General features: G+C 43.5%; 1 protein-coding gene across 6 annotated transcripts in view; it reads left to right on the top strand.

Moving 5' to 3' along the window:
• Positions 1-14,941: 14,941 nt before the first annotated feature.
• Positions 14,942-22,650, top strand: part of CLYBL (citramalyl-CoA lyase) — a 233,515-nt gene continuing 225,806 nt past the window's right edge. For all 6 annotated transcript variants that reach the window (XM_044927103.2, XM_044927102.2, XM_025262636.3 and 3 more), the window contains exon 1: positions 14,942-15,042. In XM_044927103.2, coding sequence (XP_044783038.1) covers positions 14,966-15,042 — 77 coding nt within the window. In that variant the 5' untranslated portion in view covers positions 14,942-14,965. The remainder of the gene's footprint in view (positions 15,043-22,650) is intronic.

Genomic DNA, 22,650 nt, shown 5'->3' with positions numbered 1-22,650 from the left:
AGAAAATATATGAATATTTCCATGTGTGTTGGAGTGTTACAATATAACCTTAAGTATATGTTTGACTTCCCTGGTGGCTCAGACGGTAAAGCATCTGTCTACAATGCGGGAGACCAGGGTTTGATCCCTGGGTCGGGAAGATCCCCTGGAGAAGGAAATGGCAATCCACTCCAGTACTATTGCCTGGAAAATCCCATGGACAGAGGAGCCTGGTAGGCTACAGACCCTAACCCTAACCCTAACTCATTTTCACAGCTTACATAGGACCCTTCACTAGATTTGTTTTCGGTATTTTTATATATGCATTTTATTTCTTTTCACTTCCACAGAAGAAAATATATGAATATTTCCATGTGTGTTGGAGTATTACAATATAACCTTAAGTATATGTTTTAGTAATTTATTGAGAGCAAAGAAAACAAGTTTTAAAGCACTATATATGTGATGTGTTTGTTAAGAGTGTTGCTGTTCAGTTGCTCAGTCGTGTCCGACCCTTGGCAACCCCATGGATATGTGTGTGTGTGTGTGTGTGTGCGCGCGCGCGAGAGAGAATCATCTATCCATCTGTGGAGAGAGAGAGAGAGAAATACACACACACAATAGAAAAATGCTTAAGAATCTATCTATAAGGAAACCATCAGAATGGTTTGAATGTTAACTTTCTCCCCATGCCCCTGTTGATTTATTTCCATATGTTTCAATCAATCTATAATGAACATATATTGAATACTAAATGGGATTTTAAAAGAGAGAGATGGGCTTCCCTGGTGGCTCAGTGGTAAAGAATCCGCTTGCCAATGCAGGAGACATGGGTTTGATCCCTGGTCTGGGACCATCCCACGTGCCAGGGAGCAGCTAAGGCCGTGTGCCACAAGCGTTGAGCCTGCGCCCTGGAGCCTGGGAGCTGGAACCACTGAAGTCTGCACGCCCCAGAGCCCTGCTCCACAAGAGAAGCCCCTGCAATGAGAAGCCTGTGCACTGCAGCGAAGAGCAGCCCCGGCTCATCACAGCTAGAGAAAAGCCCATGCAGCAGTGAAGACCCAGCACAGCCAAATATAGGTAAATAAAATTATTTTTAAGAGAGAGAGAGAGACATGTAACTATTGGGCCTTTTCAACCTCTGGAATCCTAAAACTCTTCTAAATTGGAGAAAACTAATGACAAAACCTTCAGAAGAAGCCTTGGTTTTGAACGCTGGAAATCATCTGGCTAGCTGTATTGCTTCATTAGGCAGAAAATTAGAATGAGGAATATTATACATGGAAGAGGATGAATTTGGGTACCAGTGATTGTTTCTTCACCAGACAGGTCCTCATTGATCCCTAGACTAGTGTACAAAATACAAAAGAGTAAGTGTCCCCTTCCCCCACCCTCAACAAAAGAAATACGGGAGCCCAGAGTTCCCTCCAAGTCTAGGCTTCTGCATCGGTTTCCGGTACAACTTAGAAAAAAATAGAAGACCAGAGTCACACAGATCAGTATTAAGGGATATTAATATTAATATCCCTTAGATATTAATTAATATCCAAGGGAGATATTAACTTATGCTTGGAGATTTTCCTTATGCAGCAATACTTGAAAAAATAGCCATGTTCAATGAGACGTTATGAATAAGATTAAATACTCATAATATGCATAGGTTAGAATTCGGCAGGGCATTTTACTTCTCAGAAATCAAGAGGAAGGACAGAGCTAATGTAAATTATTCATTATTTGGGTTTCTAAATGTCGTTCGCTAACATTTAGATGTCAGAGAACATTTCACTGGAGAAATGATAGTAGTTTATGAACAAGGCAATCTCACAACTGGTTTTGAGAATCTACAGTGCGTGAGCTACTATATCTATTGCAAGGAATACAGAGACAAATGAGGATATGGTCTTTGCATTCAGAGGGCTCAGCTTATCAGACATGTAAGTTCAAGATGTGCTTTTCCTTTTGTTTTAAATAATTCTTAGAGCAACAAATAAAAACGAAGAACCATGACCAGTGAATGTTAGCCACAAGAACAGGCTCTTTTGTTCGATGGACCATTTTTGTTCTGGATGAAGGCTGTTTATGTCATCATGAGCTGGGGAGCAAAGGTTTAGGAAAGGGGGATTAAGAAATCATTCAGAGAAATTACATCACATAAAGTCCCAAATGCCCAGTTTATCAGGATGAATCTAAGTTTGGTTCCTGTTGCTAAAAGAAAAAAAAAAAGAGACTCACATGTTACTTACAAGCAAACCTTAGGGCATACCATTTATTATCAGCAATAAACAGATTTGATTCTTTTGTAAACGAGATTGTCAGGGCCCAGGGGATTTGTCAGAGCCTGGATAATCCTCAAATCGTCTGCCTGCCCTACCAGGGATGTGAGGAAATTGTCAGTAATAAGGCTGGTTAGCAGTCTTCTTGTCTGGTGCATTAAAGATTATTCCACAAAAGCCAGAGGGTCTTAACCAACCAGCTTTCATCATAGGGTTCAATGGTACACATTTTATCAAGTCTCCTGTCCACAGAGGCTGGGAAGACTCTCTCAACTGTGCAAGTCGCTGGGCCCTGAGTCTGGGAAATCAGAGGCTGGGACTTCGGGAGTTTTCAGTTTGGTATAAAAGTTTCAGTTTTCAGTTTCCAGTATGGTATACGAAACAGACCCAGAGCTCTGTGGCCACGGAGACGCCAGCATGCATATGGTACTGCACTGCCCGCCTGCAACTATGGTACAGGGGTCTCTGTGTCACGCTGAGTTAGGGACCTGGGTCGGTTGCGTAAGACTGTGGTTTCTCTTCTTTTAGACTTATTGTTCATATGATTTAAATTTAACATTTTGAATAAATAATACATGTAAATGGTTCAAAAGTTTAAAAATTGTCGAAGGGATACAGTGGAAACCTTCCCTATCCCCATCTCCCTGTGCCTTGTCCCTGCTTCCTCCAACAGGTAACTCCTATCATTTAGAAGCATTATTTTTCCTTTCGGGCTTCCCTGGTGGCTCAGATGGTAAAGAATCTGTCTGCAATGCAGGAGACCCAGGTTCCATCCCTGGGTTGGGAAGATCTCCTAGAGGAGGGCATGGCAACCCACTCCAGTATTCTTGCTTGGAGAATCCCATGGACAGAGGAGCCTGGTAGGCTGCGGTCCATGGGGTTGCAGAGAGTCAAACACGACTGAGCAACTAACACACACACACACATTTTTCCTTTCAGAGTTTTTTTTTCTTAATCATGCAGTCAAAATTTTAATAACAAAAAATACTATATTTTTTTAACATGGTCAAGGATACTTGGATAACTCCAGATTTTGAAAAAATGGCCTAGCCCAACAGTAAAACAATGCATCTCTGTACAGAACATTCCATAGATCAACAGAAAATACGTTTAAGCACAAAAATAAGAAATATTTAAAGGGAATCTCTAAGCAGCATTTTATTTCTGCAAAACAAATGTATAGTATTGATTAAATGTCTACAAGTGCTTTTCATTTACAAAAATACAGCTCAAGCTCTACACCAGGAGAAGCCCTCACAATGAGAAGCGTGCACGCTGCAGAGAGTTGCCCCAACCTGCTGCAACAAGAGAAAGGCCTCACATAGCAACGAAGACACAGCACAGCCAAAAACAAAACAAATTTAAAAATTAATAAAATGTGAACCATATTTTTATTTTAGTCTTCTTTTTACACAAAAGATAGAATATAACACAATTGTGCTGTGGCATGTCTTTTTCTCCCTTGCAATGTATTCCATTATATGTAATGAAACTGCTTCTGTATTAGTACATTCATATGTTAGTAAAAAGAATAAGGACATACACTATTAAGGAAATTCTTTTTATGGTTGCATACTTTTCTGTTGTTTCATGTACGTACTTTAAAAAGTTGGCCCCATGATAATGAACATTTAGATTTTTCCCTAATATTCTGCAATAACAAATCATGATACAGTGAATAATCATGCACATTAGTTCTTTCACGAGTTATTACTATTTACCTTTCATAGGGCTACCTAGTAGTGGCCAAGACAGGGGCCTCTCTCCTTGGCTCCATAAGTTAATAAACAAAATTTCTAATAGATTTTTAAAAATTGAAGTATAGTTGGGTTATAATGTTGTGTTAGTTTCAGGTATACAGCAAAGTGATTCAGTTATACACACATACACACACATATTCTTTTTCAGATAATCTTCCCTTATTGGTTATTACAAAATATTGAGTATAGTTCCCTGCTATATGGTAGGTCCCTTTTGGTTTTCTGTATATATGTAATAATGTGTATATGTTAATCTCAAACTCCTAATCTATCCCCCCACCATTCCCCTTTTGTGAAAGTGAAAGTCGCTCAGTCCCCTCGGACTGTTTGCGACCCCAAGGACTATATAGTCCATGGATTCTCCAGACCAGAATACTGGAGTGGGTAACCTTTCCCTACTCCAGGGGATCTTCCTGATCCAGGAATCGAACCAGAGTCTCCTGCATTGCAGGCGGATTCTCTACCAACGGAGCTATCAGGGAAGCCCTTTGGTAACCACAAGTCCTTTTTGGTAACCATAGGTTTGTTTTCTACATCTGTGGGTCTATTTCTGTTTTGTAAGCAAGTTCATTTCTATCATTTTTTTAGATTTCACATATAAGCAATATATGATTTTGGTTTTTCTCTGTCTGACTTACTTCACTTAGTTTGATAATCTCTAGGCCCATCCCCATTGTGGCAAATGGTATTATTTCCTTCTTTTCACGACTGAGTAATAGTCCATTATACACATGCAGCACACTTTTATCCATTCCCCTGCTGAGGGACATTTAGGTTGCTTCCACGTCTTGGCTATTGTATACACTGCTGCAGCGAACACCGTGGTGCATGTATTTTTTTTAATTAGTTTTCGGCTGAAGCTGAAGCTCCAGTACTTTGGTTACCTGATGTGAAGAGCCGACTCATTGGAAAAGATCCTGATGCTGGGAGAGATTGAAGGCAGGAGGAGAAGGGGATGACAGAAGATGAGATGGTTGGATGGCATCACCAACTCAATGCACATGAATTTGAGCAAACTCCGGGAGATAGGGAAGCCTGGCATACTGCAGTCCATGGGGTCACAAAAAGTCGAACATGACTGAGTGACCGAACAACAACAACCAGCTATTCCACTCCAGGAGTGGGATTGCTGGATGTAGTAAATTCTTACAGGTAACAAACGACCTCTTTTATTTCCTAAACGTGTGATTTGTGAAGAGTCGGGCAAGGAGTCATTTCAAAGCCTGGCTATAACTTCTGCGCCTCCTCCATTCTCACACTTATCCTTACGTGACTCCTTCATTTCCTCCCATCACGCAAAACTAACAACCTGGCCAGGTGGCTCAGTGGTAAAGAATCCACTTGCTAATGCAGGAGATGCAAGAGACGCAGGTTTGGTCCCTGGGCCGGGAGGATGTCCTGGAGGGAGGGGATGGCAACCCACTCCACTATTCTTGCCTGGAAAATTTCACGGACAGAGGAGCCTGGTGGGCTGCAGTCCATGGGCTCCAAAGAGTCGGTCATGACTGCGCACGCACCACGCTTGCCCTCCCCCTTGAATCTCATCACTCTCAGCTGCATTTGAACTGCTATCATTTGTCTTCTCTCAGAGCAGGACAAAGTGGTGCTGAAGGATTTCTTACCTCTCCTTAGCAAGTCAACTTCCCAGCTATCCGCTCAACGTTGATTTAGCATCTACTGGGTCTCAGCATCATTTTAGGCATGGAACACACAATGGCAAACAAAGTGAACTCAGATTCCACCCCCCAGGGGCTTACACTCCAATGGAAGGCAGCAAATGAATGACAGTAATGACAGGCGATAAGCAAGTAAGTGTATAATGTGACTTCAGGCAGTGGTAAGTGCCCTGGGTCTCAATTTAAACAGTTCAGGGGTGGAGAGTCCTTTTCAAATGACACACAGAGAAAAGATCCCAAAATTCTGGCTTGAAAAATTACTGAAGCTGCTCTCTTTAGAAACTTTCAGTCAAGGAGGTTCTGGCCAGAGCGAGAGTTTGATGATTCTGTCTGACACTGACAAAGATGTTTGTGGTCATCTGAACCAACTGTGCCACTTTGGACTTGAAATTGGCTGGTTTGTACAAAGCAGTGTGCTTGGGCAGGGTTTATTTTTACTGGATGTATTCGCTTCTTCCTCCTGCTGTACTAAATGGCCACAACCTTGGTGCCTTAAAACAACACAGCTTTATTATCTTACAGTTCTGGAGGTAACAAGTCCAAAATAGCTCTCATGGGGATAAAACTGAGGCGTCAGCAAAGCTGTGTTCTTCCTGGCAGCTGGAGGGGAGAAGCCGTTTCCTTGCCTCCTCCAGTCTCTGGAAGATGCCTGCATTCTTCGCCTTGGGCCCCTCATCACTCTGACCTTGAGTCCAAGTCATATCTTGTTCTGACCCTGACCCTCTTGCTTCTCTGTCCCAAGGACCATGTGATTACATTGGGCATAGCCACATAATCCAGAATAATCACCCCATCTCAAGATCCTTAATTCCATCACATTTGCAAAGTAACATATTCAAAGGTTCTGGAAATTAGCATGCAGACATTGTGGGGGCTATTATGCAGCCCACAGCACAGGCAATTAAGAAGAAAAAGAAACTAGGGACTTCCCGGTCTGATGGTTAAGACTTCGTGCTTCCAATGCAGGAGGCAAGAGTTTGATCTCTGGTCAAGGAACTAAGAACTTGTGTGCCGTGAGGTGAGTCCAAAATATAAAAATTTTTTCAAAATTAAAAAAGAAGAAACAGCATATAAAGATAATTATATACTATGATAATTATATATTATTATGTATAATATATATTAAGAATTATATATTAAGATAATCCTTAATATAAAAAGTGAATTAAAGTGACAGGGGTTCCCTTATCTGCACATCCTCTCCAGCATTCATTGTGAGGTGGATGAATCCAGAGCCTGTTATACAGAGTGAAGCGAGTCGGAAAGAGAAAGACATGTATATTGAGGCATGAGTATGGAATCTAGAGAGATGGTACTGATGAAGCTATTTGCAGGGCATTAATGGGGAAGCAGGCAGAAAGTGGAGACTTGTGGATACAGTGGGGGAAGGAGAGGGTGGGACGAATGGAGGGAATAGTATGGAAACATATACATCACCATGTGTGAAACAGATAGCCAGTGGGAATTTGCTGTGTGTCAAGGGGAGTTCAACCCAGTGCTCTGTGAACCCTGGAGGAGTGGGATCCGGTGAGGGGCAGGGGGCGGTTCAGGAAGGAGGAGATATGTGTGTGTACCTGTGGCTGATTCATGTTGATGTATGGCAGAAGCCAACACAATATTGTAAAGCAATTATCCTCCAACTGAAAAAAAAAAAAGCAACAGGGAAAATTAAGCAAAGGATAAAAATCCTGGCAGAGGATGCCTCAAGATTGAAATTTCCAGTTTGACAAATTAATTCTAAACATCTGTCAGGTGCCAGGCTGTGTTCTGGGGGCTTGGGATACATCAGTGAACAAAACAGGCAAAAATCTCTGTTCTCACAGGGTTTACATTCAACATAAGCATCGCAAATAATATCTAGTTATTTAGAAGTGCTTTGGCAAAAGTCTGTTAGCCTTTGCCCTGCTTCATTTTGTACTCCAAGGCCAAACTTGCCTGTTAATGCACGTATCTCTTGACTTCCTACTTTTGCATTCCAGTCCCCGAGGATGAGGGCTTCTCTGATAGTTCAGTCGGTGAAGAATCCGCCTGTAATGCGGGAGACCTGGGTTTGATCCCTGGGTTCGGAAGATCCCCTGGAGAAGGGAAGAGACCACTCCAGTGTACTGGCCTAGAGAATTCCATGGACGAAGAGTCGGACACGACTGAGCGACTTTCACTTTCACTTTTTCCCCTAAGATGAGAGACTGAACAACAACAAACGGCTTTGGAAAAAAGGAAGTGGATCAGGGGAAGGGCCCCGGAGAGTCCCAGAGGGAGTGTGTGGGAGGTTGGAGAGGTGGGGGTGGGGGTGGGGGGGTCGGGAAACCATCTGCCCGAGACACTAGGGGGCGCTGCAGCAAGTTTCAGAGGCTGAAATTGGAAAAGAATCTTCGTTATACAATCAGTATTTGGGAGCCAGAAGGAATTTTAGAGGTCAGCGAAGTCTAACTTCCCCCACCTTATAAAGAGAAAGCTGAGGCTCAGAAAGTCCACAATGTGGTCTCTAGTTATTTTGCATTTGGCCTAAATTTGACAGACAGTCTCCTCTCTCCCCAAGAAAGCCAGACACAGTCATCACGTTATCAAAGGCAGCGCCTGCCAGGAGGTAAGGCTGGGAGGGTTTTGTATTAGAGCAGCAGGAGGCCTGGATGGTTTCAGAGTGTAGTTCTATCCATGCCACTGTTGAAAAATTATTCCACAGAACTTCTAATATGCTTCTTTCTAAGTGCAGCATTCTGAAGTCTTGAATCAGTGACACTGGCCCTCCAGCCTTTGAGACGCAACTTTGGTGAAAATAACCTACATGGGCCAGACACCCAAAGGAAGGGGAAAATGGATTATGATAAAGAGCCTTTGGTGTTTGTAACAAAGGAATAATGCAGCTTCATTTTCCTAATCCGTACTGCTGTAAGTGGTTATTTAAGTTATTTAAGCTTGAAATGATTACTGTAAACCATGGGTTAATTATTATTGTTATTCAATATCTCCTGGGGTGTGACTGTTTTCCAAAAGTGTAGCTGAGCCAATACAAAAATTCAGTACCTCGAAGATTAACAGGGAGAGTTATTCGAGTTTCATGACAATTATGAAGACCAAGTGGTGGGACTTCCCCGGCAGTCCAGTGGTTAAGACTCTGCCCTTCCAATGCAGGGAACGAGGGTTTGATCACTTGTCAGGGGAGCTAGGATCCTGCATTCTCTGCTGTCAGACCAAAAACAAAAAGACCAAGTGGTGACAATGTACCCTGTTTCCATTCAGGAGACCCTTATGTTGGAGGGCAGCCTTGCTTGAGACTTGGGCGTTCCTGTGGTTTACAGTCTGGAGCAGTCCTCTGCTTGCTCTGGTCTTCCTCTAACGTCTCAGGCTCACTCCCCACATCCAGTTTTATCCCTTCTCTGCAGAGCCTCCTGGTTTCCCTGCCCCTCTCACACAGAAGGAATCACAGCATCCTTTCTATTTCTGTATTCCCCTTCCCACATGCACCAGCAGACTCAGAGCTCACCTGTTTTTCCCACTTACCTGGCTGCCCCTTTCTTGCTGCTTTTTAAAATGTTTTGTTTTTCGAAAGAATTAAAAACAGAACTACCATATGATCCAACTATTCCACTCCTGGGCATTTATCCAAAGAAAATGAAACACTAATCAGAAAAGATATATGCACACCGATGTTCATAGCAGCGTTATTCACAATAGCCAAGACGTGGACCCAACCTCAGTGTCCATTAACAGATGACTGGATAAAGAAGATGTAGTGTACACATACAATGGAATATTACTCAGCTACAAAAAAGGAATTTAAAAACTGCTATTTGCAACAACATAGATGGACTGGAGGGTATTATGCTTTGTGAAGTAAGTTGGATAGAGAAAGACAAGTAAATACAGGATGTTTTCACTTATATATGGAATCTAAAAAATAAAACATGAATGAGTATAAGAAAACAGACTCATGGATATGACTAACTTTAAATGGCAGGTAATATATAAAAATATTGAATTACTATGTTATACATCTGAAACTATATAACATTGTAAATCAATTATACTTTAAAAATAGGTAAATGAAATCTTTTTTCTTATTTGGAAAAATATGAACATAAAATTCACCATTTTAACCATATTACATGCACAGCTCACTGGCATTAAGTACAGTCACACTGTTGTGCACCCATCACCATCCACCCCTAGATTTCTGTTCATCTTTCAGAAAGAGTTCATCTTTCTGAACTCTGTACCCATCAGACACTAGCTCCCTGTTTCCCTTCCCTCCAGCCCCTGGCAACCCCCGTTCTCTTTCTGTTTCTATGAATTTGACTACTCTGGGAAACTTCATATAAGTGAAATCGGGTATAGTACCTGTCCTTTTGTGACAGGCTTATTTCATTTAGCATAATGTCCTCAAGGTCCATCCATGCTGTAGCTCGTGCCTGAATTTTGAGATCAGGAATCATGTCAATAAATGTTTGTCTGAAGGTAAGTCATGAGATTTGTTCAGTTTAGTTCAGTTCAGTTGCTCAGTGGTGTCCTACTCTTTGCAAACCCATGGACTGCAGCACACCAGGCCTCCCTGTCCATCACCAACTCCTGGAGCTTACTCAAACTCATGTCCATTGAGTCGGTGATGCCATCCAGCCATCTCATCCTCTGTCGTCCCCTTCTCCTCCCGCCTTCAATCTTTCCCAGCATCAGGGTCTTTTCAAATGAGTTAGCTCTTCACATCAGGTGGCCAGAGTATTGGAGCTTCAGCTTCAACATCAGTCCTTCCAATGAACACTCAGGAATCGGTAGATAATCTCAAAAGAGAGGAAGTAAACACTGACTGCCCCATGTCAACAGGGTGAGCCCGCAGGACCTGGGGCTTCACCTCCACCTTCCAGAGCTCATGCGAATGTCTTTTGTGAACAACCCCAACCTGGTTTCCCGCAGGCAAGGAAATTCTGGGAGAAGTGGTCCCAGCCAAGCTGAGCCAACACTGTGAAAGCCATCACGATGCTATTAGAGTGTATTCCACACAGGAGAGAGCTTCCATATTGGCCAGTTAGAGATAAGGACCAAACCCTCTCTGGACAATTTTACATCTCTGATGACTGGAAGAATTTTCCACCGATGGCCTCTGGCTCCGTGCCCTCCAAATTCTGTTTCTCTTTTACTACTCATGCACTGCTGGGGCCAGGTGCCCAAGAGGCACGTTCTTATTGGGATGTGACCTCTGACCTTTGCATCTTTATGCACACGCGTCAGTACAGTGGGCAGCAGAATTCCTGAACGTCATTCTTAAACCAGAACTGCTCATAATTAGACGTGGAAGTGACTGCAAATCACACACACGTATTCTATGAAATCTAAGCCAAATATATCCCAGCTCAGCTTTTCCTTAGCTGGACTCCCAAAATACATGCAGCAATTCCTACGCCATCCAACATTAAGGAAATCTAAGAGAGGAACAGTTGGAGTAGACGAAGAAAGTGTCTTAACCAATGGTAGTTAAAATATCTTACTTTGGTACAGTTTACAAAAACAAATGCCCTTGTGCCCTGGTGGGCACTTGGAGGGGACCAGTGCAAGTCAGCAGCCCTGAGGTTAACTGCCTTTGGATAAATTTGCATCTGGCTGTTTCTATGCAAGGCAGTATTTGAACTGATTTTTATTTTAATTTTTTGTTAAAAATATTTTTAAACATATGTAAATTGAGGAATATATAATAAATTCCACTCCTACCCATGTACCCATTTCTGAGCTTCAACAGTGATCATCATTGATTGGTTATTCTGGTACCCACCCTCGTCACCCGTAAGCCCAGTGTGCTCTGGAGTTGTGATGTTTCTGTTAGCCTTCCTTCTTATCTCACCAGATTGCTTAACTCAGCAAGGTCTCACAGAATTATTCAACCTGCTAAATTTCATATTTTTAGTGCCCTTGGAGCAAACACAATTTTCTTTTTCTTTCAGTTTTGGAGGCTTGAGTAAAGACAGATGTGACTAGCTCCTGGAAAAGAACTAGATCCCTTTCTCTATTATATCTGGAAAAATAGTTTCCTCCAGGAATCTGTATACTAGGTAGATGAAGTTAATAAAGTCTACCAACATTAGGAAACAATCCTTAAAACCCACAAGTTAGTAATCTCACAAGAGGTTCAATAAAACCACAGTAGTCCTGGTTAGAATGGGCATAGCTATAATTTCTTCAAGCAGAATTTGAAAGAAATTGGAATCAGTTAGCAAAAGAGTCATTGGAGGTTGTATTTTACCTAAAAAATTCATATGGTCCGGGGCATTTTTAGTAAGGGTAACAACTCACATGGCAGTTCTCAGAATTATAATGAGGCTAGAGGAACATTTTCATCTTATATTTATTAAACACCCACAGGTGGCAAGTCACTGGGCCTCGTGCTGGGGGCACACAGCAATGACAAGATGCACTGGGTCCCTGCTCTCAAAGAGGTCACATCTATTTCTATAGACAGTGTTTCTAGAGCAGAGCACTAGCAGCCTTTCCGTGAGTGGGAAAGTCCAAACATCCCCTAGCCCTACTTTCTAAATGACAACCACACACTCCCAAACCCATCCAACTATGGCCATACTCCCTCCCACCCCGAGAACCACGGGTGGAAAGACAACAGTAAGAAAGTAAATTCACAAGCTGGTAAAGAAACACTGTGATGCGGGCTGTGATGGAGACGATCAGGCGGCTGTGCCAGTGAAACAGACCAGGAGGATGCTCTAGTGCAGGCTGTCGGCTCAGGCTCTTTGAGCAGGTGGCAGGTAGGGTAAATGTCCGAGAGGATGTGACAGTCTGGCCATAAGAGTTCTGGGGATAAGAAACAGCATGTGAAAAAAAAAAAAAAAAGAAAGAAACAGCATGTGCCCTGAAGTGGGAGAGAGCTTATCATGCCGAAAACCCAAAAAACTTCCCTAGTGGTCCCGTGGTTAAGACTGCAAGCTTCCAAAGCAGGGGGTACAGGTTCCATCCCTGGTCAGGGAACTATGTCCCTACATGCCGTGGGGCTTGACCCCCCCACCAAAAAAAAACCAAATCTCTCCTCCCCAAAAAACCCACAGAAAGAAGATAGGTGGGGCTGAGACGAGGTTGAAGAGACAGGCAGGGGCCAAATTAGAGTACGGGCTTCAGAGTCATGGTGAAGAACCGGGGTTTTATTCTGCGGCTGCTGCTGCTGCTACTAAGTCGCGTCAGTTGTGTCCGACTCTGTGCGACCCCATAGACGGCAGCCCACCAGGTTCCCCCATCCCTGGGATTCTCCAGGCAATAACACTGGAGTGGGTTGCCATTTCCTATTCCAATGCATGAAAGTGAAAGATGAAAGTGAAGACGTTGTATCCGACTCTTAGCGACCCCATGGACTGCAGCCTACCAGGCCCCTCCGTCCATGGGACTTTCCAAACAAGAGTACTGGAGTGGGGTGCCATTGCCTTCTCCGATGGGGTTTTATTCTAAATGCTGTCAAAAGTTGATAAGTAACAGAAGTAAAACCAACGAATGCTCGAGGTAGTAATTGGTAAAAGTTTATTGTGGACAGATGGAAAAGACATCTTGCAAACTGGAAGCACTCAAACCAAAGCATGGAATGAGACTCAGGGATATATGGTTACAAAGCAGCTCCTTTAGTGAGAAAGTAGTGACTGTTTATTCTTCACAGTGATTAGTTATGATATTTATGGTATTAGACTTTTCTTCAATGATAAGGAATTGAGCAGAGGTTACCTCATATCAACCTTGGGAAGTAGTTCAAGTTTTGCTTGTGATTTCCAGAGGCATAAGCAAGAAATAACCTAGGTCAAGTTGTCTTGCAAAATAAGTCAAATTAGGCTTTAATTGTATGATGAAGCTGGGTTGTCTACTCAGAATTTTCAAGGTGGGTCTTCATTTGTTTTTTTAACACTTCTCATCAGATGTCACTAAGGAGTGTTAAGAAAGGAATTGGTGTAATGATAATAATAAGTAGTTAACATTACTGAGCATGTGCTCTGAGCCAGAAGAGGTTTTAAGCTCTTTATATACGTTAATGCAAGATATCCTTATAATACCTTTTAATTACCCTATGAGGTGAATACTATTTGTATTTCCTTTTTACAGGAGGAAACTGAAGCAGGGAGAGGTTAAGTAATTTGCCCAAAGTCACACAGCTGGTAAGCTGTTTAATACCTTCGTATTCTCCTGACTGTGAAGCTAGAGTTGTATTTGCTATCTGGCAGGAAGGAGTCGGAGTGAAGGGTGGTGTGTGCCGCCTGATGTCTTCAACAAGCATTTCCCTTGCCCAGAAAACTGCCAGCAGTAGCTATTCTGACCCTATTACAGGCATAAATGCCCCATAAAGGATTAACTGTTAATCAAGGCACACACAAGGTGAGGCTCACAAACTTTGTTAGGTAATATTTAAACAAAACCAACAAAGAAATCCCTTGAAAATCTGGCTATGTTGGGCTGGGAATATGCAAGCTCTCTCAAAAGCTGCCCTAAAAACCCAGAAGCGTGGGCAGGGTTGGATTCAGTCACCCAAAGACCCACTCAAGAAAGAACCCCTCACCCTCCTTTAGGCTTTGCCTCGCGTTTCAGCCTGAAATCTGTATGTATCCAACCTGAAGTGAAGTGAGGTGAAGTGAAAGTCGCTCAGTCGTGTCAGACTCTTTGCGACCCCATGGACTATATAGTTAATGGAATTCTCCAGGCCAGAATACTGGAGTTGGTGGCCTTTCCCTCCTCCAGGGGATCTTTCCAACCCAGGGATCGAACCCAGGTCTCCCACATTGCAGGCGGATTCTTTACCAGCTGAGCCACAAGGGAAGACCAAGGAAAGACTCTTGAGAGTCCCTTGGACTGCAAGGAGATCCAACCAGTCCCTCCTAAAGGATATCAGTCCTGAATATTCAGTGGAAGGACTGATGCTGAAGCTGAAGCTCCAATACTTTGGCCACCTGATGCGAAGAACTGACTCATTTGAAAAGACCCTGATGCTGGGAAAGATTGAAGGCAGGAGAAGGAATGACAGAGGACAGGATGGTCGGATGGCATCACCGACTCAATGGACATGAGTTTGAGTAAGCTCCAGGAGTTGGTGATGGACAGGGAGGCCTGGCGTGCTGCAGTCCATGGGGTCGCAAAGAGTCGGACACGACTGAGCGATTAGACTGAACTGAACTCAGCCTGGAAGCTCTGCCAGCCCGAGGGGGCAGGAGCTCAGAGCGCGGGGACGTGGCTTGCGGGGAGTGGGCGGGGCGTGGAGAGGGGCGGGACGAAGTGGAGACGGACAGGGCGGGGGCGGGGCGCGCGCGTCGGGAAGATGGCGCAGCGTCTGCTGAGGAGGGCGGCGCGAGGAGCGGCGGCGGCGGCGGCGGCGGCGGCGGCGCTGCCTAGGCTGTGAGTGCAGGTCCCCAGTCCCCCGCCGCTCGGCCGCGCTCGCTGTGGGTCGGCATCCGGCTCAGCGCTGCGCAGGCGCGGCCTCCTCGGCCCCTGGCGGGAAGCCCCGCGGGCCGCGAGCGCCGTGAACCTCCCGAGCGCGCGTGCTCGACCTTTGCCAAGGTCGGCAACGCCCCGCGGGGTCGCCCCCACCCCCCGCAATGTCCGTGACTCAGTGCGGGAGGGCCGTTGCCTGAGTCCGGAAAATGGGTACAAACGTTCGCCCTCTCAAACCCAGAAAACAAAACTCGCGGCCCCACACAGGGAAGCCAGGAACGTAGGGCCGGGAGGCCGCTCGCCTCCACCTGGTTGTTCACGCAGCGGTTCCCAAACTGTTTGGTCTCAGGACCCCTTTACTCGCTGAGAAATTATTGAGGACCCCGAAGAGTTTTTGCTTATATCTGTTGATTTTTTTTAATTTAAAAGTTTAGTCATTTTAAAATCACAAATCCATTTAAATTGAACGCAGATTGCATCTTTAATGAAAAATATTAAAGAAAAGTGGCGTGGTATATTTTTAAAAATGTCTTCAGTTTAATTAAGGACAGTTGGAGTCACATATCACCTGTCTTGGAGAAAGTTTACCTAGAAATTTCCAGGCTCATGCACAAACCAGTTGGAAAAGGGAAGACCTCGAAGACCCTTTCACAGGGTCTCAGGATGCCACCTCCTCACCCCGGGTGTCCTCAGATGACGCTTTGAGAACCGCTGGTTGAGATTTGCTTGTTTGCCAACCACATGCACATATATGTTCCCTCATTCTGTTCCCTGATCACCGTGGAAAGAAGCTGGGTGACTCATTTGTAAAGATGAGGAAACCAAGGCTCGCAGAGGCTGACTGACACTCAAAGCAGAGAATGGCAGAGTTGGGTTCAGAAACCAAATCAGAGGCTCCTGCTCTGGAACTTGGTTACATCTGCTTGCTCCGTGCTTCCTGCCTCACTGGTGTTCCATGCCAGGAGCCACCTGGCTTGTGCATCCCACCTTCCCATTTCCTAGATCCTGGCCTGGTAATGTCCCTGGGTTCTGGAACTAAGTGGGTTCTGGGGTCAACAGTGAAGCCAGAGGAGCCCCTGAAAGGGTGTACTCAGACCCTTTCAGAAAGTCCTTTTCTGGCCTATGAAGGGGCCAGCTTCTGTGGCCTCTTCAACAATGGGTCCAGTGACCACACAAGGTCACTGACTTCTAAGGCTCCTGGGGCTAAGCTCATAATGCACTTCATTCCTCTTAGCACCCTGGCCTATTCTCAGCAGACACCCCACCAAGGCCATGGCAGCGGGCTTTTATGCGGAGCCCTTCCCAGCTTAAAATCTGTGGGTCCTGGCGCCTTCAGAACACATGGGGATGGGAAAAGTAAATGTGCCCAAGGTCAGCTTAAAAAAGTCTGCCTGCGGGTGTCTTAGTTTCTATCCCAGTTGTCTAGGACTTCCGCTTCAAGCCAGTGGACTGGCTTCTGGTGGCTTTTCTCTTCTGTTTTTAGAGCATCAGCAGCGTTGCCGATAAGCAGTTATTGAACCCTCTTCCCGACCCTCCAGCATTTCCCTCTGTTGCGGTGGTGTCCCTGGTGCTTCCCTGCCCTTCTTTTCTCCAGCCCAGCAGCTCTCTGCTGCTACCGACCAATTTACAGAAATACCCTGCCCTCACTGGGGGCACATAACTGCCCACTGCTAGGAATGTCTTTTAAATCCTCTCAGCTGGCAGAGCAAAGAAACTTGTGTAAATAGTAATCCATGCATATATACACATCTAGAAATATTTCTCATGTAACCATCTGTATCTATATTAAGCTAAAGGTGAGTTCATACTGTATTCTAATCCATTACCACATGGATCATTCTAGCTTCCTCACTTGGCTTGTTTGTAAATTTCACCCCAACAGTGAGAGCCCTGGCTTCCACCATACACTATCCAGTCACTCAGTTATTCAGTTTCAGTGTGCATGTAGCAGTATCGGACTTGTTAGACCATACTTCTCGGGAAAAGACTTTAAAGTCCAGTGCTTAGGTACACTTCCTTTCCCTTTAGTCGTAGAGATTCCACTCATTTCCACAATTACTTGGGTTAGCACCTTTTCTTCCCAGCCCCTTCAGTGAGGTGATCTCATACATTTGTAATACAGTAAGATTCTCTTTTCCCTTTTCTTGTCTAGTTGCACTAGCTAATGGTTTTACTAAGACATTAAATGGGAGTGATGAGACTCTTGTTTGCCTTGGTCCCAATCTTAGGGAAAGCATCCAGTTTTCCACTGTTAAGTCTGATGTTATTGTAGGTGTTCTATAGATGGTTTTTATTCCCCATTTACTGAGGTGCTTTTTTTTTTTCTTCTTCTTTAGCCTGTTGATGTGGCAGATTATATTAAGTGATTTCTGAATATTGGGCTAGCCTTGAATACCTGGAATAAATCTCACTTGGTCATGGCCTATAGTTCTTTTTATGTATACATTGTTGGATTTGATTTGTGAATGTTTTTTGAGGGTTTTACATCTATATTCATGAGTGACGTTAGTCTGTAGTTTTCCTTTCTTGTAATGTATTTATTTGGTATTGGTTTCTATATGTTTCATCTCTTTTTTGTTCTTATATTCTTTTACTATTGCTTTCTTCTTTTGCATTAAGTGAATATTTTCTTACATGATATTTTTTATTTCTTTAATGATTTTTTTCACTATTTTTTTAGTGGTTGCCCTCAGGCTTACTATATGCCTCTTTAAAAAATTGTGGTAAAATACGTATAACAAGCTTTGCCGTCTTAACTATTTTGGGTGTACAGTTTAGTGGCATTATCATATTCATAGTGCTTTGCAGACATCATCATTATCCCCCCAGTTTTTTCATCACTCCAAACAGAAACTCTGTACCTATTAACAGTAACTCTTTATTCCCTAGCACCTGGTATTCTCTCATCTACTTTCTGTCTCTCTAAATTTGCCTCTTTTAGGTATTTCATATAAGTGGAATCACACAATATTTGTCGTTTTGTTTCTGGCTTATTTCACTTAGCATAATTCAAGAGTCTTCCATGGTGTGTAGCATGTATTAGAACTCCATTCCTTCCTATGGCTGGATAGTATTTAATTGTTTGTATATTACTGTATATATCTTAACTTATCAGAATCTACTTTTGATTTATACTGACTTAACTCCAGAAAATAGAGAAATATTATATCTATATAGTTCCTTTTTCTTCTTTTTTTATGATATGATTGTTTTTACGTATTGTATGTATATAGAAAGCTGTCTCATCAGTTGTTATATTCTTCAATTCTGGAAAATCTTTGCTTTCAGGTCACCAGATGACACGCAGTTCCAGTCAGACTTTGCACTTTCTTCATGGGTGTCACATGAATCCAGAAGTCTGTTCCTTGGAGTTTGGTGGCACAGTGGTTGGTTAGCAGTATTTGATAGGGGCCTTTCCAATGAGATTGAAGAGAGTTCTGGAGGTGCTTTTCCGAAAGATGAAATCTCCAGGTTGCAATCAGTGTGTGATGCTTAAGGTCTTCATTTCCTGAGGGCACACTGTGAAAAGATTGCTCTACCAAAACATGGTTACTTTTAACAGCACCCGTTAGGCCTTTGCAATATTGGAGTATCTCTGCTTTTATCAGCTGTGAGTCAAAAGAAGCAGGAGTCTGTTCCAAAGGTTGCAAGTTTATGAGTTTCAAAGGGGTGGATCTGAGATTTAGAAATATCAATGGAATGCTTTTGGCCAAAATAGTTAAGAGAGTCTCTACAGATTTTGCCAGTTGAGTCTTAATGATGTTAGTGTGTTTAACTAAACAAGATGATTGAGGGTGGCAAGTACAATGAAAGTGTTATAAAACCAAACAGACAGCACATACTTGTTGAAGTGCCTGGCCAGTAAAAATGGATTCCTCAATTACTATGAAGTTTGAGAGGAATGCTGCAGGGGAAGCCTTTGGTCCAGTGGGAAACATACAGGCCATGAGTGAAACACATTTGTATCCACTAGATGGAGTAAATGTATAAAATTCATTTGCCAGACCTCAGATGGTTCATTAAACAGGTTGAGATATCTGGGAGCAGTAAGAATGGCTTCCCTGGATTGTGCTTTGGACTGTGTAACATGTGAGGCAGGCACCTTTTGTGGCCTTGTTAATTTCCCCACCAGTATTGATGCATGAGGGCTATCATCTGTCTGTTGTTGTGTAGTTGCTCAGTCGTGTTCAACTCTTTGCCACCCCATGGACTGCAGCCTGCCAGGCTCCGCTGTCCATGGAATTCTCCAGGCAACAATACTGGAGTGGGTTGCCGTTCCCTTCTCCATTATTTGTCAGTAGACCAGTGGTTTAATGCAGGATTGGGGGTGAGGAGTGGGAATTTTAGCGTCTCTGGTAGGACTGGGTGGTTGTTTTGTCCAAACCAGAGCTTTCTCTTTTTATCAAACCAACAGTTATGTAATTTCCGGATTTGTTTTTCTGAGGCCAGTTGTTGGGCTTCTCTAGCCAGTTTTTCTAAATGATCATTTGTGGAAATATCCCTTTGGATCATAATAGAAGTTTGGCTGCTGTTGGTCCCTTTAAGGGCAGCATTCCTTGCATTATTATCAGCAAGGTGATACACTCTAGCTTCCAGAAAATCAAGCTTAGAATGTTCCAGAACCTTGATAATAGCTAAAGCAGCTGGTAAGAGTATTGTATGCAACAATTCTTGAATACAGAACTGTGCAGCCCATCCGCATGGGCAAGTTTTAGATCACCCCCGAATTTCTACCATCCCCCAAGTTCTCTTGAGCCCTTTTGCAATTAACCCTCACTCCTGCCTCCAACCCTATCATCCTTTTCATCTTCATATTGTCAGTAGTGACTTGCTCTCATTGCCTGATATTTGTAGTCCTTTTTTCTCTGCTTTTTGCTTGGATCAGTCTGGCTAGAGTTTTAAGTTTATTGATCTTTTTAAAGAACTATTTTTAGTTTTATTTATTTTTCTCTATTTTCTGTTTTCAATTTCATTGATTTCTGTTCCAATATTTATTATTTTCTGTCTTCAACTTACCTTGGGTTTAATTTGATCTTTTGATAACCACTCGAATGGAGGATGGAGATGGGAGAAGAAGGGAGCAGAGGGGAGAAACTGTAGGCAGAGAAGAATGCAAGCAGTGAGCGAGCAAGGGGAAAAGCCTTTGTAGAAAGAATGGTAAAGAGGAGGCCGGGGTTAAAAAGAATAAACTTCTGAGTGAGCATTTTGGAAAGAACTCAGAATTCTAAGAATATGTGTACTTTGTCACTTGACTTAGTATTAGAAACTCAATGTGAAGTATTAGGTATTTTTAAATGTTTGTTGGCATCATTAGAAATTGACTTTAGTTGCCCAAATGCATACTGAGAAGTTAAATGGGATACTGTAAACATAAAATGATGTTTTGGGTTATGAGGCAGAAAGAAACTTTAGTTCAGGGAGATAGGGGGAACAGCTGTCTCAACTTGCCTAGGACTACTGTCCTGGTTTTAGCATTGAAGGTCCCACATTCCAGGAAGATCCTCTGTTTCAGGCAAAGAAGGATGTTTATTTACCCTAGAGATAAAGGAAGGGCTGAAGGATGGAGTAAAGATGATCTAAGATAGTAGACCAGAGGTCCAAGAATTGGAGCTAGAGCCTTCTAGAATGGCCTCCTAGAAGAATGGGATGGGTGGACTACGGTCCATTAGAGACAGAAAGAGTCAGACATGAATAAGCAACTAAAAGAATGGGATGGGAAAGAGTATTTGGAATGCTTTTTTTGAGAAAAAAGAGCCTCTGATAGGAGTAGGGCTGCAGAAAAGAGGTGAGAGACTCTGAGGAAATAGGAAATACCATAAGAGGGTAGATAGACCAGGCGAAGCCTGGAGGCAGGGGACATGCCCGTGGCCTGGACAGAGGAGTTGGTGGGAAATGAGGTAAAACCAGTCAGAACTAGTGGGCAGTAACCAAAAAGGTCAGTTTTCATTCCAATCCCAAAGAAAGGCACTGCCAAAGAATGCTCAAACTACTGCACAATTGCACTCATCTCACAGGCTAGTAAAATAATGCTCAAAATTCTCCAAGCCAGGTTTCAGCAATATGTGAACTGTGAACGTCCAGATGTTCAAGCTGGTTTTAGAAAAGGCAGAGGAACCAGAGATCAAATTGCCAACATCTGCTGGATCATCGAAAAAGCAAGAGAGTTCCAGAAAAACATCTATTTCTGCTTTATTGACTATGCCAAAGCCTTTGACTGTGTGGATCACAATAAACTGTGGAAAATTCTGAAAGAGATGGAAATCCCAGACCACCTGACCTACCTCTTGAGAAACCTATATGCAGGTCAGGAAGCAACAGTTAGAACTGGACATGGAACAACAGACTGGTTCCAAATAGGAAAAGGAGTACGTCAAGGCTGTATATTGTCACCCTGCTTATTTAACTTATATGCAGAGTACATCATGAGACACGCTGGGCTGGAAGAAACACAAGCTGGAATCAAGATTGCCGGGAGAAATATCAATAACCTCAGATATGCAGATGACACCACCCTTATGGCAGAACGTGAAGAGGAACTAAAAAGCCTCTTGATGAAAGTGAAAGTGGAGAGTGAAAAAGTTGGCTTAAAGCTCAACATTCAGAAAAGGAAGATCATGACATCTGGTCCCATCACTTCATGGGAAATAGATGGGGAAATGGTGGAAACAGTGTCAGACTTTATTTTTTTGGGCTCCAAAATCGCTGCAGATGGTGACTGCAGCCATGAAATTAAAAGATGCTTCCTCCTTGGAAGGAAAGTTATGACCAACCTAGATAGCATATTCAAAAGCAGAGACATTACTTTGCCAACAAAGGTCCGTCTAGTCAAGGCTATGGTTTTTCCTGTGGTCATGTATGGATGTGAGAGTTGGACTGTGAAGAAGGCTGAGTGCCAAAGAATTGATGCTTTTGAACTGTGTTGTTGGAGAAGACTCTTGAGAGTCCCTTGGACTGCAAGGAGATCCAACTAGTCCATTCTGAAGGAGATCAGCTCTGGGATTTCTTTGGAGGGAATGATGCTAAAGCTGAAACTCCAATACTTTGGCTACCTCGTGCGAAGAGTTGACTCATTGGAAAAGACTCTGATGCTGGGAGGGATTGGGGGCAGGAGGAGAAGGGGACGCCAGAGGATGAGATGGCTGGATGGCATCACCAACTCGATAGATTTGAGTCTGAGTGAACTCTGGGAGTTGGTGATGGACAGGGAGGCCTGGTGTTCTGCGATTCATGGGGTCGTGGAGTCAGCCACGACTGAGCGACTGAACTGAACCAACCTGGTGAGCAAGAACTGAAAGCGGTAGCTTGGCCTGTACTGGAAGATGCACATGCACGTGGGTGGTGCCTCCTGGAGCAGATGTTGCTGGAGGGAAATTCCCAGCCAGGGGCTGTGCGCCAGCAAGGCTGTGCCAAGTCTGCAGATTAGCATAAGCTTTGCTGGTGGACCCATTCCAGCTGCGTAGGGCTTCCATTCCCATTGTACCGTTTGTACATTTGCTATAGAGTTTTGCTGTGGGTTAGAACCATCTGTGTGGGTGCAAGCTGAGAGGAACGTCACTGGGTTGGCCAAGGGAG

The sequence above is a fragment of the Bubalus bubalis genome, chromosome 13, assembly GCF_019923935.1.
Source record: "Bubalus bubalis isolate 160015118507 breed Murrah chromosome 13, NDDB_SH_1, whole genome shotgun sequence".
Taxonomy (NCBI): domain Eukaryota; kingdom Metazoa; phylum Chordata; class Mammalia; order Artiodactyla; family Bovidae; genus Bubalus; species Bubalus bubalis.
This window is presented reverse-complemented; position numbering and strand designations above follow the sequence as displayed.